The following is an 18080-nucleotide window of genomic DNA, read 5'->3' as shown; positions in this document are numbered from 1 at the left end:
AGCACTCCATGAACACTGCACTAAAGTACCAGCCTGAATTATGTGGTCAATTTCTGTTGTGGGCAGGAACTCATGACCTTCTGATTCAGGTGAAAATGTTATCAAATGGGCAAAGGTGCTGATGTAACCATAGTCAGATTGGAGATATTCAGTTCATCTAAATTGATACAGATCATGTTTTGGCATCTTAACTAAGATCTTATTTGTGTTTGTTTGTAGAATTCCTTGTGATTAATTTTAGTCTGATGTGTACCACATCCAGCAGGGAATTGCTGCACACTGACTTGCTTTTAGGCAATCAAGCAGTCCAAAATTTGACAAAGAAGTAAATGAGGTGCACCACTGCTTCTACTATGATAAATATGAGCCTTCGCTTTTACTGATGCCGAAAAGAACCTATATGCTGTTACCTGGAGTAGAGGTGCTGCTTGATGTGAGGGGGAATAAGCAAACACCATCTGGATTTCAGTCAAATATTTCAACAAAAGGTGTGCCAAAGTTGATGGGCCATGGTCCAAAATCTTTTGCTCAGTTTCACCATACTTAAAGTAAAAATGTCAATGAGTACTCCAGAGGGCAATAAAATGGTATTTTGTGAGCTAGTGCATTTCTCCTGTGGCAGAATAACTTAGCTACTGTTGTCCACACAGACACATCCAAGTTAAGGGTAGTAAACTGAAAACAATGCTGCCACTGTTGCCAAAAGTTCAAATGTTCAGTCTAGTACATCATATAGATTTGAAGTAGAAAACTATTCAGTTGGAGGGAAGGACATGGTAACATAGTGGTAATGATACTGGACTAGTAATCCAAAGGCCTGGTCTATTGCTGTGGAGACAGGAATGCAAATCCCACCAGGCCAGCTGAGGAATTTAAATTCAAATAATTAATAAAAATGCAGAATAAAATGCTAGTCTCATTTAATAATCATGAAACTATCAGATTGTTGTGAAAACCCATCTGCTTCACTAATGTTTTTCAGTGGAGGAAATCTGCTGTCCTTATGTGTTCTGTCGTACATGTGACTGCAGACCCACAGCAATCTGTTTGACTTTTAACTGCCGTCTGAAATGGCCTAGCAAGCCACTCGGTTGTATCAAATTGCTGCAGAAAAGTTGAATAAGAATAAAACCGGATGGACCACCAGGCATTGACCTAGGCATCGGAAAAAAACAAAGGCATACCCTGCCCAGTCAATCCTGCAAAGTCCTTCTGACTAACATCTGGGGACTTGTGCCATAATTGGGAGAGCTGTGCCATAAACTAGTCAAGCAACAGGTTGATCTCGTCACACTCACCAAATCATACCTAACAGTCAATGTCCCAGACTCCTCCATCACCATCCCTGGGTATGTCCTGTCCCATTGGCAGGACAGAGCCACCAGAGGTGGCGGCACAGTGATATACAGCAGGGAGCAAGTGTCCCTGGGAGTCTTCACCATTGACTGCAGACCCCATGAGGTATCATGGCAGTAGTGGGAGGCAGTGGCGTAGTGGTAATGTCACTGGACGAGTAATCGAGGGGTCCAGGCTAAAGCTCTGAGGCATTGGTTCAAATCCTGCCAGGTCAGATGGTGAAATTTGAACTCGGTTGATAAAAATCTGGAATTTAAAAAAAGCTAGTCGAATGGTGACCATGAAAGCATTGTAGATTGTTGTAAAAACCCATCTGATTCACTAATGTCCTTTAGGGAAGGAGATCTGTACTTACCTGGTCTGGTCTACATGTGACTCCAGACCCACAGCAATGTAGTTGACTCAAAACTGCCCTCTGAAATGGCCTAGCAAGCCACTCAGTTCAAGGGCAATTCGGGATAGGCAACAAATGCTGGCCTTGACAGTGACTCTCACATCCCACGAACGAATAAAAAAAGACAAACGTGGGCAAGGAAACCTCCTGCTGATGACTGCCTACTGCCCTCTCTCAGCTGATGAATCAGTGCTCCTCCTTGTTGATCACCACTTGGAAGAAGTACAGACAGTGGAAAGCATGTACTCTGGGTGAGGGACTTTCATGTTCATCACTGAGAGTGGCTTAGTAGCACCATTACTGGCTGAGTTCTGAAGGACATATCTGCCTGACTGGGCCTGCAGCAGGTGGTGAGAAAACTGACAAGAGGGAAAAACCTACTTGACCTTGTCCTCTCCAATCTCCTTGTCACATCTGCATCTGTCCATGTCAGTATTGCTAGGAGTGACCACTGCACAATCCCTGTGAAGATGAAGTGCTGTCCTCACACTGAGGGCATCCTACATCGTGTTGTGTGGCACTACCGCCCTGCTAAATGTGAAAGACTCAACAGATCTAGCAGCTCACAACTGGGCATCCATGAGGCGCAGTGGGCCATCAGCAGCAGCGGAATTGTATTGAACCACACCCTGTAACATCATGGCCTAGCATATCCCAACTCTGCCATTACCTCAAGCCAGGGGACTAACCGTGGTTCAATGAGAGCATGGCAGAAGCAGCACCAGACATACCTAAATTGATACATTAACCTGATGAAGCTACAAAACAGAACTAGATGCATGTGAAAAAGTGGAAGCAGCTGCTATGGACAGGGCTAAGCGATCCCACAACCAGTGGAGCAGATCTAAGCCCTGCACTCTTGCCACATCCAGTCATGAATGATGGTGGACAATTAAACACGTAACAGGGGACAAGGCTCCAAAAACATATGATGGTGGAGCCCAGCAAGTCAGTGCAAAAGACAAAACTGAAACATTTGCAGCCATCTTCAGTCAGAAGTGCTGAGTGGATGATCCATCTCGGCCTCCTGCTTAGGCCCCAACATCACAGATGCCGGTCTACAGACAATTCAGTTCACTCCATGTGATATCAAGGAATGGCTGAAGGCACTGGTTACAGCAAAGACTATAGATCCTGACAATATCCCAGCTGTAGACTTGTGCTCCAGAATTTCCCTTGCCCTCAGCCAAGCTGTTCCAGTACAGCTACAACACTGGCATGTACCCAACAATGTGGAAAATTGCTCAGGTATGTCCTGTCCACAAAAAGCAGGACAAGTTCAGTCCAGCCAATTACCACCCCATCAGTCTACTCACAGTCGTCAGCAAAGTGATAGAAGGTGTTGTCGACTGTACCATCAAGCAGCACATATTCAGCACCTGCTCAGTTTGGGTTCTGCCAGGAGCACTTGGCTCCTGACCTCATTTCAGCCTTGTTCCAAACTTGGACAGAAGAGCTGAATTCCACAGGTGAGGTGAGAGTGATTGCCCTTGATATCAAAGCAGCATTTGACTGAGTGGCATCAAGGAGTCTGAGCAAAATTTAAGTCAGTAGGAATCGGGGCAAATATCCTCCACTGATCTAGCATAAAGGAAGATGGTTGTGGTTGTTGGGGGCCAATGATCTCAGCCCCAGGACATCACTGCATGAGCTCCTCAGGTTAGTGCCCTAAACGCAATCATCAGCTGCTTGATCAATGACTTTCCTTCTTCATAAGGTCAGAAGTGGGGCATGTTGGCTGATGATTGCACGGTGATCATTACTATTTACAACTCATCAGATACTGAAGCAGTCTGTGCCCGCAAACAGAAAGACATGAACAACAATCAGACTTGGGTTGATAAGTGGCAAGTAACATTCACACCACACAAACACCAGGCAATGACTATCTGCAACAAGAGAGAATCCAACTATCTCCCCTTGATGTTCAACAGCATTACCGTTGTTGAATCCCGCACCATCAACATCCTGGAGGTTACTGTTGACCAGAAACTTAACTGGAGCATTTACTGTGGCTACAAGAGCAGATCAGAGGCTGGGAATTCTGCGGTGAGTAACGCACCTCCTGACTCTCAAAGCCTGTCCACCATCTACAAGGCACAGGTTAAGAATGTGATGAAATACTCTCCACTTGCCTGGATGAGTGCAGCTCCAGCAACACTCAAGCTCAACACCATCCAAGACAAAGCAGCCTGCTTGATTGGCATCCCATCCGCCACTTTCAACATTCACTCCCTCCACCACCAGTGCACAGTGGCAGCAGAGTGTACCATCTACAAGAAGTCCTCAACTCTGTCCTGCTCAGCAGAATCAGGAGAGGACCTCTCCCTCCAGTGGGCTGTTTCCTGGCCTGTTCCTGCCATTGGTACCTGCTGCGAGCTGCTTGATTAAGTGCAGACCCCTCGGGTTCACAATCTAAGCCATGCAGAGAATTTGTTTCTAAACTGATGCCTGAGTGGGATGGAGCACGTTGCAGTGCATCCTTTGCAGGATAGTCCCCTATCTGAGCCACTGATTTCTCAGACCTCTTGCACTGCTTTGATGAGGGTGATTATCCCCATCTTGATCCTCTTCCAAGTATTCTGCATTGTCTTGTCCTGCAAAAAGAAACTGAAAAGGAAGCAATTTTTTAATGGCCTGATGATTTTTTTTCCTGACTTGCACACATTATGCAGGAGATTAATCTTCAATTCTTGAAGAATCCAGGACATTCTGGAATGGTTGGCAAGATGACAAGTTGGAACTCAGATTCTCAAGTTCTGGTGGGAAATTTCCATTGCATCAGCTTCTGTTCTCTCTGTTGAAGAATAAGTTTCGGAAATCTAGTTTTTGGCATCTTCCAAATATCATGTATCAAATAAAACTTGATATGTGGCCTCTCGCCTTAATTAGTTTACCTGTCCTAGGGACATTGGAGCAGGAGTAGGTCATTCAACTCATCGAGCCTGCCCCACCATTCTACATGATCATGGCTGATCCTCCACTTCAATGCCTTTTTCCCACGCTATCCTCATATTCCCTTATGTCATTTGTATTTAGAAATCTGTCAATCTCTGCTTTAAACATACTCAATGACTGAGCTTCCACAGCCCTCTGGGGTAGAGAATTCCAAAGATTCACAGCCGTCTAAGTAAAGAAATTTCTCCTCATGTCGGTCATAAGTGGTTTCCCCCTTATTTTGAAATTGTGCCCCCTGGTTCTAGACTCCCCAACCAGGGAGACATCTTAGCTGCATCTACCCTGTCTATCCCTTTAAGTATTTTGTAGGTTTCAATAAGATCACCTCTCATTCTTCGAAACTTTAGAGAATACAGGTCCAGTTTCCTCAATCTCGCTTCATAGTCCCGCCATCCCGGGAATAAGTCTGGTGAACCTTCGTTGGACTCCCTCTATGGCAATAATATCCTTCCTAAGGTAAGGGGACCAGCACAGTACTTCAGGCACGGTCTATCCAAGGTTCTATACAATTAAAGCAAGACTTCACTACTCCTGTACTCAAATCCTCTTGCGATAAAGACTAACATACCATTAGCCTTCTTAATTGCTTGCTGCACCTGCATGTTAGCTTTCAGTGACTCTATTGACAAGGACACCAAGGTCCCTTTGTACATCTACGCTTTCTAATCTCTTATCATTGAAGAAATACTCTGCACATCTATTCCTCCTACCAAAATGGATATCCTCACATTTTTCCACATTATATTCCATCTGTCACATTCTTGCCCACTCACTAGGTCTGTCCAAATCCCCTTGAAGCTGCTTTGCATCTTCCTCACAGCACACATTCCCAACTAGTTTTGTATCATCCGCGAACTTGGAAATGTTACATTTGGTCCCCACATTCAAATTATTGATGTATATATTGTGAACAGCTGGGGCCCTAAATACTGATCCTTGCGGTACCCCACTAGTCACAGCCTGCCAACGCGAGAATGACCTGTTTATTCCTCCTCTCTGCTTTCTGCCTGTTAACCAATCCTTAATCCATACCAATATATTACCTCCTATCCCATGTGCTTTAATTTTGCTAACCAACCTCCTGTGGGGACTTGATCAAAAACCTTCAGAAAATCCAAGTATACCACATCCACCGACGACTCTTTATCAATTCTGTTAATAACGTCCTCAAAATAAACTCCCAACAGGTTTGTCAAACGTGATTTCCCATTCATAAGTCCATGTTGACTATGCCCAATAAGATCATTATTATCCAAGTGTCCATTTATCACATCCTTTCGAATAGTTTCTAGCATTTTTCCTACTACTGATATAAGGCTAAGGGGTCTGTAATTCCTTGTTTTCTTTCTCCCTCTCTTAAATAGTGGGGTGACATTTGCTACCTTCCAATCTGTAGGAACCGTTCCAGAATCTGGAGAATTTTGGAAGATGATCACCAATGCATCCACTATCTCCATAGCTACCTCTTTCAACACTCTGGGATGTGGAATATCAGGTCCTGGGCACTTATCAACCTTCAACCCCATTGAATACTCCAATACAATCTTCTTACTAATACTAATTTCCTTCAATTCTTCATTCTCCCTAGTCCCTTGGATCTCTAATTCTGGGAGATTTCTTGTATCTTCCTCTGTGAAGACAGACACAAAGTAATCATTTAGCTTCTCTGCCATTTCTCTATTTTCCATTATAAATTTTTCTGACTGCCTGTAATGGACCCACATTTGTCTTAGCCAAATGTTTCCTTTTTACGTACCTATAGAAGCTTTTACAGTCTGTTTTTATGTTTTTCCTAGTTTACATTCAGAATCTATTCTCCCTTTCTTGGTCCTCCTTTGCTGTATTTTAAAATCCTCCCAATCCTCAGGTTTACTACTATTTCTGGCAACTTTACAGGCCTTTTCTTTTAATCTTATACAATCCTTGACTTCCTTTGTTGACTATCCTTTTGGGGTTTTTGTGCCTTGAAGGATTGTATTGTTGCTGTAAAGTATGTAATAATTCTTGAAAGACTATCCATTGTCTATGTACTGTCATAACTTTTAATGTATTTTCCCAATCCACCTCAGCCAATTTTCCTCTCATTCCTTCATAATTTCCTTTATTTAAGTTTAATACCCTGGCTTCAGATTGAAGTACCTCACTTTCAAACATCATGTAAAATTCTATCATATTATGGTCACTCATCCCTAAAGGTTCTTTTGCAACAAGATTATTAATTAGCCCTTTCTCATTACATAATAATAGATCTAAAATAGTCTGTTCTCTAGTCAGTTCCTCAGCATACTGCTCTAGAAAACCATCCCTAACACACTCCAGAAACTTGTCCTGCACAGCATTACTGCTCATTAGCTTTTAAGTCACCCATGACTACTGTATCACCCATGCTCCACTAATCTCCTAATTAATACCATGCCCCACACGACCTACTACTGTTCGGCCTATAAACATCTCCTACCAATGTTTGTTGCCCTTTGCTGTTTTAGTTCCACCCAAACAGATTCTACATTTTGTTTTTCCAATCTGAGATCTTCCCTTACTAATGCGCTCATCCCATCCTTTATTATCAGCGCAACACCTCCTCCTTTTCCTTTTCGCCTGTCCTTCCTAAATATTGAATATCCTTGAATATTCAGTTCCCAGTCCCGGTCACCCTGTAGCCACGTTTCCGTAATGGCAATAAATCATACCCAATTATCTTTATTTGTGCCTTTAAATCATCTACATTGTTGCAAATGCTCTGTGCATTCAGGTAGAGTGCCCTTAACCTTGTCGTCTTGAGAGTATTCCGCATTCTAAGCCTAGTTGATGCTCACCTTTGTTTCGCCTGCCTTCTAATGTCACTTGTTACTTTTCTACCTCCTGTTACCAGCTTTACTTCCTCCCAATTTGTGCTCCCCCTCAGGTTCCCATCACCCTGACAAGCTAGTTCATACACTCCCCAACAGCACTACAAATCTCCCTGCGAGGATATTAGTTCTGGTCCTGTTGAGGTGTAGCCCGCCAGAAAGATGTCCTGCAGCTGCTCCACGACATCCTTGACCCTGGCACCGGCCAGGCAACACACCATCCTGGAGTCATGTTTACTGCCGCAGAAAAGCCTGTCTGATACCCTGACTATCAAATCCCTTAGTGCTATTGCTCTTCCACTCTACTTCCTCCCATCCTGTGCGACTGAGCCACCCGTGGTGCCACAGACTTTGCTCTATCTGCACTCCCCTGAGGAACCATTGCCCTCACCAGTATCCAAAATGGAAAACCGATTAGCAAACAGGATAGACTCAAGGGACTCTTGCACTGCCTGCCTGGTTCTCTTAGACTGCCTGGCAGTCACCCATTCCCTCTCTGCTTGCAAGCTCCTAACCTGCGGTGTGACCACCTCCCTAAACATGCCATCCACGTAGTCCTCTGCCTCACGAATGCACAACAGTGTCTCCAGCCACCACTATAGTTCCGAAACCCTGAGCTCAAGCTTCTGCAGCTGGTGATACTTCTTGCAGATGTGCTCGTCAAGGACACATGGTGCGTCCATGACTTCCCACATATCGCAGGATTCGCGTTCCACTTGGCTGAGTTGATCTGCCATACCATAACTTCAAAAACTATTTATTACAATTAGAAGTAGAATAACTTACCAGTTACTCACCAATCAGCTTCTTCCCCTGTATCGAAGAGAGAAGCAGCTATTGGGTGCTGAACAAAAGTAGAAAAAGAAAAGAAAGGAGCCCTTCCGTCTTTGAACTCCCTCACGTGCCAAACTCCCACTTTACACTATGTGCACTCAAAGCCGCTCTCCATGCAGGCAAATTCATTATTTTCTTAATTTGTAGTTCCCCTCCTCACTGAACTCCCTCACTTAGCAAACTCCCTTCTTCACACACTGTCGCCTCCAGCAGCACTCTCCTATACACATTTGAATTTTTAAATTTTGTTTAAACCCTTATTTGGAGAAACACTAAGGGGCAAAAAACGTTAGTGGGGGTTGTACGTAGACCCCCAAACTGTAGTGGTGATGTAGGGAATGGCATTAAACAGGAAATTAGAGACCCATGCGATAAAGGAACATCTGTAATTATGGGTGACTTTAATCTGCATATAGATTGAGCAAATTAAATTGTCACAATACTGTAGAGGAGGGATTCTTGGAGTGTATACAGGATGGTTTTCTGGACCAATACGTTGAGGAACCAACTAGACAATAGGCCATCCTAGACTGGGTATTGTGTAATGAGAGGAATAATTGACAATCTACTGGTGCGAGACCCCTTGGGGATGAGTGACCATAATATGATAAAATTCTTCATCAAGATGGAGAGTGACATAGTTGATTCTGAGACAAGGGTCCTGAATCTTAGTAAAGGAAACTATGAAGGTATGAGTGCGAGTTGACCATGACGGATTGGGAAACATTACTTAAAGGGATGACGGTGGATAGGCAATGGCAAATATTTAAAGAGCGCATGGATGAACTGTAACAGTTGTTTATCCCTGTCTGGCGCTGAAGTAAAACAACAGAGGTAAGGATTGGGAGCAGTTTAGAATTCAGAAAGGAGGACCAAGGGACTGGTTAAGAAGGGGAAAATAGAGTACGAGAGCAAGCTTGCGGGGAACATAAAAACTGACTGTAAAAGTTTCTATAGGTATGTGAAGAGAAAAAGATTAGTGAAGACTTACAGTCAGAAACAGGGGAATTTATTATGAGAAATAAAGAAATGGCTGACCAACTAAATGCATACTTTGGTTCTGTCTTCACAAAGGAGGACACAAATATCATACCAGAAATGTTGGGGAACACAGGGCTTAGTAAGAGGTACTGAAAGAAATCAGTATTAGTAGAGAAATGGTGGGAAAATTGATGGGATTGAAGGCCGATACATCCCCAGGGCCTGGTGGTATGCATCACAGAGTACTTAAGGAAGTGGCCCTAGAAATAGTGGATGCATTGGTGGTCATCCAAGATTCTATAGACTCTGGAACAGTTCCTACAGATTGGAGGGTAGCTAATGTAACCCCAATATTTAAAAAGGGAGGTAGAGAGAAAGCAGGGAATTATAAACCAGTCAGCCTGACGTCTGTAGTGGAGAAAATTCTAGAGTCCATTATCAAAGATTTTATAGCAGAGCACTTGGAGAACAGTGGTAGAATCGGGCAGAGTCAGCATGGATTTACGAAAGGGAAATCATGCTTGACAAATCCACTAGAATTCTTCGCGGATGTACCTAGTAGAGTTGATGAGGGGGAGCCAGTGGATGTGGTTTATTTGGACTCTCAGAAGGCTTTTGACAAAGTCCCACATAAGAGATTAGCATGTAAAATTAAAGCACATGGGATTGGGGGTAGTGTATTGTGATGGATAGAAAATTGGTCGGCGGACAGCAAACAAAGAGTAGGGATAAATGGGTCTTTTTCCGAATGGCAGACAGTGACTAGTGGGGTACTGCAGGGATCGGTGCAAGGACCCCAGCTATTCACAATATACATTAATGATTTAGATGAGGGAATTAAATGTAATATCTCCAAATTTGCAGATGACACAAAACTGGGTAGGAGGGTGAGTTGTAGGAAGGATGCAGAGAGGCTTCAGGGTGATTTGGACAAGTTGAGTGAGTGGGCTAATGCATGGCAGATGCAGTATTATGTGAATAAATGTGAGGTTATCCACTTTGGGAGCAAAAACAGGAAGGTGGATTATTATCTGGCTATAAACTGAGAGAGGGGAATATGCAGCGAGACCTGAGTGTTTTTGTACACCTGTCGCTGAAGGTAAGCATGCAGGCGCAACAGACGGTAAAAAAGGGCAAATGGTATGTTCGCCTTCATAGCGAGAGGATTCGAGTACAGAAGCAGGGATGTCGCTGCAATTATTAACCCTGGGCCAGCCACTTAGTCATGTGACCAGCTGGTTTAACCAGTCCTGGCTTTTGTGGATGGTATCACAGCAGTCTCTGGAATGCTCTTCCTTCCACCTTCAATGTCTGGTGATTAAAATCCATTGTGGGTTGAATGGGTCAGGGAATGGTCCTTTTGTCTCCACAAGCATTGTCTGTTAGTATACAAATGTTTTTCAGCTAAGTGTCTGGCAGCCGTTGTAACAGGCCTTCTCTTCTTCCCCGCAAGTTTAAAATCAATGTTCATATGACAAAAGTAATATGCCTCATTCTTGGCAGGTGGGGGCCTGCATGACACCGACAGTGCAGCACTCACACAGTACTGCTCTTTATTGGGGCTGTAACTTCATATCCATGGACGTAGATATTTCAGCCAGTGAGATGGCACCCACTATCATTTCACCTTGCATTATGCAAGATTTAATCAAGGGTCACAGGTTACCCAAAAGGTTCGCGGACTCTGAAGTGACAATTATTGAGGAGTGACAGTGCAAAATACAACACATTATCAGTATAAACATAGTAGACAGACAGCCCATAATGGGTGGGAAGGTTTACTGGTCCTGTGTTGGACTAACAGATGATGGCAGAACAGTTTGACCTTTGTAGCCTGCAGTGATGATCTCATCTTCCATCGTGTCTCAAGCAAGCTGAGTGTTAAGCCTCAAGAATCCTCCCTCGTCTGCCTGAATTTCCCCTTCTCGACTGCCTGTTTATGTGCCTGATTTTCGGGGCTGATGGATATCTTACGTCAGTCATTTGTTTAATTACTTTTACCCATTGTGTTGTCCAATTACCAGGGAGTAGATACGTGGATCATGAGGCTCCCTCTTACCAGGCCAAGCTATGCCTAACAGTGGTCTGTTTCTATGTTATGTCCTTGATAACGTAGCTTTGAAAAAAAAAACGTATCCATCATGACTGCTGTATTCTGTTATCAGCTCTGGCAAACTGCTGCAGAATCTTTCCTTGATTAGAAAGCGAGATCCTTATTTATATAACCCTACTATTTTTCTCAGTTCTTTAACACTATTTCTTATAATTAGTCACATTATTTATAACACAAGAAGGGCAAAATATCTATTCAACACAGAAGCATTGTGAAAACTAACAATTTTTCAGTTGGTAGAGCCAATGGGTTGCAGATTTATTGCCTCTTAATTTTTGGTTTCCTTCCAATTGTCTGGGTTGTGGCATTACCACTTGCACACACGAATAGAAAACAGTGGTTGAGGCTGCCGAAATTATTTCATTTATTGCTTTTGAGATAATATGCCACCTGTTATTTCACTGCACGTGTCCTCTCATATGTGGTTGATCTACCCACATTCTAAACTAAGGTTCACTTTATGTATGTACAGCTGTTACTTGCCTGACCTTCATGGAATTCCCACTTAGGATGTCGTCTTTTAACTCACTAGGTGGCGCAGTATTGGCACATGCGCAAATGCAGCCTCATCGACTGAAACGTCACTGTCTACGACATTTCAGGCAGCTGCCAGTAATAAAAATGCCGCTGATCAATTTGACCCAAAAAAGAATTGAACCCAAACCCCCTGCCCCTCAATGGCCGCGGTCGCAGCCTCATTAACCCTTTTCCCAACAGTACACCGCTCCCTCCTGCCGCTTCAGGTTGCTCGCCGCTACATTTCACCGTTCTGTCCCAGGCCTGTCTGCTCACTGTTCCCTCCCGCCGCTCGCTCCTCGCCACGCTATCTAGAGAAGTGGCAGGGTAGTTGAGTGGGCTGGGGGGACTGCGGTGGGGAGCGAGCGAGGTGCTCACAGCAGGATGGAAAGGCAAAGAGTCTGTAGCAGTGAGCAGGCGGGAGCACTCTCGAGCAGGTGGGCGCAGAATGGAACGGCGGGAGTGAGCAGGGAAGTGAAGCAACGGTTGAGGTGTCAATTGCAGGAGGGAACGGGGTACTATTGGAGGGGATGGAGGCGGTGATCGCCGCCATTGAAGGGTGAAGCAACACTCGGACGTCATTACGTGGTGACGTTGGCGTGCACGGGTACTGCCCCATACTGGCAAGTTGGCAAATGTTCGGACGCACTGACGATGTTGGCGATCGCTCTATGCATGCTCTGCATTGTCAGGAAACACTAACATAAAACTGAAATTGGATATAAACGTGGAAAGGAAAAAATTACATGCTGTGGGGAGAGAACAGAGGTGTGGAGCTAATTGAGTAGCTCTTCGAAAGAGCTGTCACAGGCACAATGGACCTGTGATTCTATGAATTGTTGTCACTGGGTACTGCAAGAAAGGCAAACAGCAAATAAATGTTAAATGATCATTTTTGGTATTTTTTTTAAATCTGGGAGCGCTGTTTTAGTTATGTCATGGGGGAATCACATTTTAATAGTTATTTAGAGGTGTCACTCTTATTTTCAAGGAGGAACTTGATGTGTTTCGAGCTCAGTGGATGTCTGAGCTGAATCCAAATGGAAGCTCCAATGGGTCAGATATGGAACCTGGTAAAGTCTCTGGCAAGAAACTTTCTTTCAAATCATCAGGTGTTAAAGGGAAACAGGAGCTTGCTCGTGAAGAAAAGGTAATGTTTGTAATGCTTCATAAAATATATTATGCCTAATTGTTTTGAGTCTGGGAACCTTAGAAAAAATGATATAACGCATTCTTCTTGTGCATTGTGGCATTTAATTACATTATGAGTAACCTATATGTCTTTATCTTTGAGAGAAATGGGCAGGGCTGAGTGTCAACAACTTGATTGAAGACCTTCAAGAGGAAAAGAAGTATAGAAATGGGTTTGTTGAAGTGGGTGGACAAACGAAAGTGGGCCTTTTAAGGAGGGTGTGATGGAGGTTATTTTGAAAGGACCAGTGCCTGAATAAAGAGAATTATTAATGATGTGTCAGCATGCATGATGGTCAGGTAGTTAATCGACTGTTTAGGAATTAGCTGTGTTTGGGAGTTCAATGTTGATGGGGTCAGGTGACCAGAAAGAGAATCTGAAAGAAGTCATGAGCTTGGAGAGATCAGTTGGGGGTTCGGAGAAAAATTATAAGATCCAGAATCAGGAGCTGAGGACCAGTCAGAAGGAGTAGGGAGGGGGTGGGGGGGGTGGAAGGTGGCTGGTGTGGGGGGTGGGTGGAAGATGATGGCAGTTGCACAAATGGCTTCAGTCTTAGAGATGAAAACATCATGAGCTGTTTGCTCTTAATATTGCAGGGGATCAGGGCAAGTGGCAGACATTCAAAATGGGTCACTTTACAAATATCATAAAATGTGTTTTTCATTCTGTTCTCATGCTTGAAACGAGCACCAGCATGAATGATGAACTGCTTCAACAGCGCCATTTCCACAACATCTGTTGGGCAATAAGCTGGATGTGAAATGCAGATGAAATTTGGATTGTCATTTAGCTTCACATTGCAGGCAAACTTTGCAGCCGAGTTTGAATTCACAGCTGTTATTTCTTGCCATGTAACACTGTACTGCTGTGAAAAGTTGTTTGTACTTGTAATTGCTGACACGCATATATATTAATTTTGCAGGCCAAAGAACTGTTCCTGAAAGCTGTTGAGCAAGAACAGAATGGAGCAGTTTATGAAGGTAATGTATATGTGTGTGTGCTGTATTTTAAATTATAAAAGGATTACCTTGTTTTGTTTTCATTTGTAAAGAACCAAAAAAGTTAAGATGCTGCACATATTTTAAAGAATATTTGCAACTGTTTTTAAAAGATGTTTGATCTTTATAAGATCATAAGAAATAGGAGTAGGCCTCTAGCCCCTCGAGCCTGCTCCACTATTCAGGCCTCCTCCTGAAGTCCCCAGCATCACAGATGCCAGACTTCAGCCAATTCGATTCACTCTGCGTGATATCATGAAACGACTGAAGGCACTGGATACTGCAAAAGCTATGGGCCCTGACAATATTCCGGCAATAGTACTGAAGACCTGTGCTCCAGAACTTGCCGTACCCCTAGCCAAGCTGTTCCAGTACAGCTACAACGCTGGCATCTACCCTGCAATGTGGAAAATTGCCCAGGTACACAATCCTGTACACAAAAAGCAGGACAAGTCCAACCTGGCCAATTACCGCCCCATCAGCCTACTCTCAATCGTCAGTAAAGTGATGGAAGGTGTCATCAACAGTGCCATCAAGCAGCACTTGCTTAGCAATAACCTGCTCAGTGACGCTCAGTTTGGGTTCCGCCAGGGCCACTCGGCTCCTGACCTCATTTAAGCCTTGATTCAAGCATGGACAAAAGAGCTGAACTCAAGAAGTGAGGTGAGAGTGACTGCCCTTGACATCGAGGCAGCATTTGACCGAGTATGGCATCAAGGAGCCCTAGCAAAACTGAGGTCAATGGGAATCGGGGAAAACCCTCCGCAGGCTGGAGTCATACCTAGCACAGAGGAAGATGGTTGTGGTTGTTGGAGGTCAATCATCTGAGCTCCAGGACATCACGGCAGGAGTTCCTCAGGGTAGTGTCCTAGGCCCAACCATCTTCAGCTGCTTCATCAATGACCTTCCTTCAATCGTAAGGTCAGAAGAGGGGATGTTCGCTGATGATTGCACAATGTTCAGCACCATTTGTGACTCCTCAGATACTGAAGCAGTCCGTGTATAATGCAGCAAGACCTGGACAATATCCAGGCTTGGGCTGATAAGTGGCAAGTAACATTCGCGCCACACAAGTGCCAGGCAGTGACCATCTCCAACAAGAGAGAATCTAACCATCTCCCATTGACATTACCATCGCTGAATCCCCCACTATCAACATCATAGGGGCTACCGTTGACCAGAAACTGAACTGGAGTAGCCATATAAATACCGTGGCTACAAGAGCAGGTCAGAGGCTAGGAATCCTGCGGCGAGTAACTCACCTCCTGACTCCCCAAAGCCTGTCCACCATCTACAAGGCGCAAGTCAGGAGTGTGATGGAATACTCTCCACTTGCCTGGATGGGTGGAGCTCCAACAACACTCAAGAAGCTTGACACCATCCAGAACAAAGCAGCCCGCTTGATTACCACCCCATCTACAAACATTCACTCCCTCCACCACCGATGCACAGTGGCAGCAGTGTGTACCATCTATAAGATGCAATGCACCAAGGCTCCTCAGACAGCACCTTCCAAACCCGCGACCTCTACCAACTAGAAGGACAAGGGCAGCAAATGCAAGTTCCCCTCCAGGTTACACACCATCCTGACTTGGAACTATATCGCCGTTCTTTCACTGTCGCTGGGTCAATATCCTGGAACTCCCTTCCTAACAGCACTGTGGGTGTACCTACCCCAAATGGACGGCAGCGGTTCAAGAAGGCAGCTCACCACCACCTTCTCAAGGGCAATTAGGGATGGGCAATAAATGCTGGCCTGGCCTGCGATGCCCACATCCCATGATTGAATAAAAACAAACTATGGCTAATCATCTGCCTCAACACACTTCCCTGCCCACTCCCTATATCTCTTGATTCCAAGAGACCAAAAATCTTTTGATCTCAGCCTTAAAGATTCACAACCCTTTGAGTGAAGAAGTTTCTCATCATCTCAGTACTAAATGATCGGCCCCTTATCCTGACGCTGTGCCCCGTGTTCTAGATTCCCCAGCCGTTGTCTACCCTTTCAAGCCCCTTCAGAATCATGTATGTTTCAATGAGATGAGCTATAATTTTTCCAATTTACTCAGCCTCTCAACTTAGGACATCCCTCTCATCCCAGAACCAATCTAGTGAACCTTTGCTGTACTGCCTCCAAAGCAAGTATATCCTTCCTTTGATATGGAGACCAAAACTGCGAACAGTGCTCCAGGTGTGGTCTCACCAAAACCCTGTACATTTGTGGCAAGCTTTCCTTATTTTTGTACTCCAATCTCCTTGCAGTAAAGGCCAACATAACATTTGCCTTCCTAATTGCTTTTTTGATTCTTGCGGCACTCCACTAGTCACAGCCTGTTAACTTAACCCCTGTTTTTATCCCCACTCTCTGCTTCCTATCCATTAACCAATCCTCTGTCCATGCTAATATATTACCCCCAACTCCACGAGCTATTTTCTCACGGGTTAGCCTTTTGAACCTTATTTGAATGCCATTTAAAAATCCAAGTATACGATGTCTACTGGTTCCCCTTTATCTACCCAACTCGTTGCACCCTCAAAAATCTCTCAATAAGTTTGTCAAACACTATTTCCCTTTCAGAAAACCATATTGACATTTTTCATACAATGATTTTCTAACTGCATTATTAAAACTTTCTTAATAATAGATTCCCGCATTTTTCCAATGACTGATGTCAGGCTAACTGGCTTGTAGTTCCCTGTTTTTTCTCCCTCCTTTTTTGAATAACGATATTACATTTGCTAACTTCCAATCCACTGTTTGAGAATCTAGGGAATTTTGGAAAATCATAACCAGTGCATCCACTTTCTCTGCAGCTACCTCTTTTAGAACTCTCGAATATAGGCCATCAGGTCCTTGGGATTTGCCAACCTGTAGTCCCTTAAATTTCTCCAATACTGTTTCTCTGCTGGTATTAATTACCTTATGTTCCCCACTTTTATTAGCCCCTTGGTTACCCTCTATTTTTAGTATATAGTTTGTGTCTTCCACTGTGAAGACAGACAGAAAATATTTGTTCAACATCTCTGCCATTTCCTCATGCCCCATTATGATTTCTCCTGTTTTTGCTCGAAAGGGATCATCATTTACTTGAATTACTCACCTTTTTATATGCTTGTAAAAGCTCTTACAATCTGTTTTTAATATTCCTGGCTAGTTTATTCTCATTTTATTCCCCCTTTTTATCAACTTTTTCATTGCCCTTTGCTGGTTACTAAAACGCTGCCAAACCTCAGGCTTACGACTAATCTTTGCAGCATTATAAGCCTCTTCTTTTGAATCCATTACTATCCTTAACTTCTCTAAGCCTTGGATGGGTCTTTCTCATTGGGTTTTTGTTTTTTAATGGAACATATTTCGGTTGAATTTTTTGAATAATTTTTTTAATGTTTCCCACTCTTTATTTACTGTCAAAGAACAAAGAAAATTACAGCACAGGAACAGGCCCTTCGGCCCTCCAAGCCTGCGCCGATCCAGATCCTCTATCTAAACCTGTCGCCTATTTTCTTAGGGTCTGTATCTCTTTGCTTCCTGCCCTTTCATGTATCTGTCTAGATACATCTTAAAAGACGCTATCGTGCCCACGTCTACCACCTCCGCTGGCAACGCGTTCCAGGCAGCCACCACCCTCTGCGTAAAGAACTTTCCACGCATATCCCCCCTAAACTTTTCCCCTCTCACTTTGAACTCGTGACCCCTAGTAATTGAATCCCCCACTCTGGGAAAAAGCTTCTTGCTATCCACCCTGTCTATACCTCTCATGATTTTGTACACCTCAATCAGGTCCCCCTCAACCTCCATCTTTCTAATGAAAATAATCCCAATCTGCTCAACCTCTCTTCATAGCTAGCGCCCTCCATACCAGGCAACATCCTGGTGAACCTCCTCTGC

At 44.0% G+C, this 18080-nt stretch overlaps 1 protein-coding gene across 6 annotated transcripts in view; it reads left to right on the top strand.

Annotated features, from left to right (window-relative positions):
- The window catches only part of fbxo9 (F-box protein 9), a 136124-nt gene that overhangs the window by 29474 nt on the left and 88570 nt on the right, over positions 1-18080 (top strand). For 4 of the 6 annotated variants that reach the window (XM_068021363.1, XM_068021349.1, XM_068021340.1 and 1 more), the window contains 2 exons: positions 12993-13151; positions 14116-14173. In XM_068021363.1, the coding sequence (XP_067877464.1) occupies positions 12993-13151; positions 14116-14173 (217 nt within the window). The remainder of the gene's footprint in view (positions 1-12992; positions 13152-14115; positions 14174-18080) is intronic. The other 2 variants (XM_068021353.1, XM_068021373.1) reach the window with 1 other exon arrangement.

The sequence above is a fragment of the Heterodontus francisci genome, chromosome 3 (genome assembly GCF_036365525.1).
Source record: "Heterodontus francisci isolate sHetFra1 chromosome 3, sHetFra1.hap1, whole genome shotgun sequence".
In the NCBI taxonomy this organism is placed as follows: domain Eukaryota; kingdom Metazoa; phylum Chordata; class Chondrichthyes; order Heterodontiformes; family Heterodontidae; genus Heterodontus; species Heterodontus francisci.
This window is presented reverse-complemented; position numbering and strand designations above follow the sequence as displayed.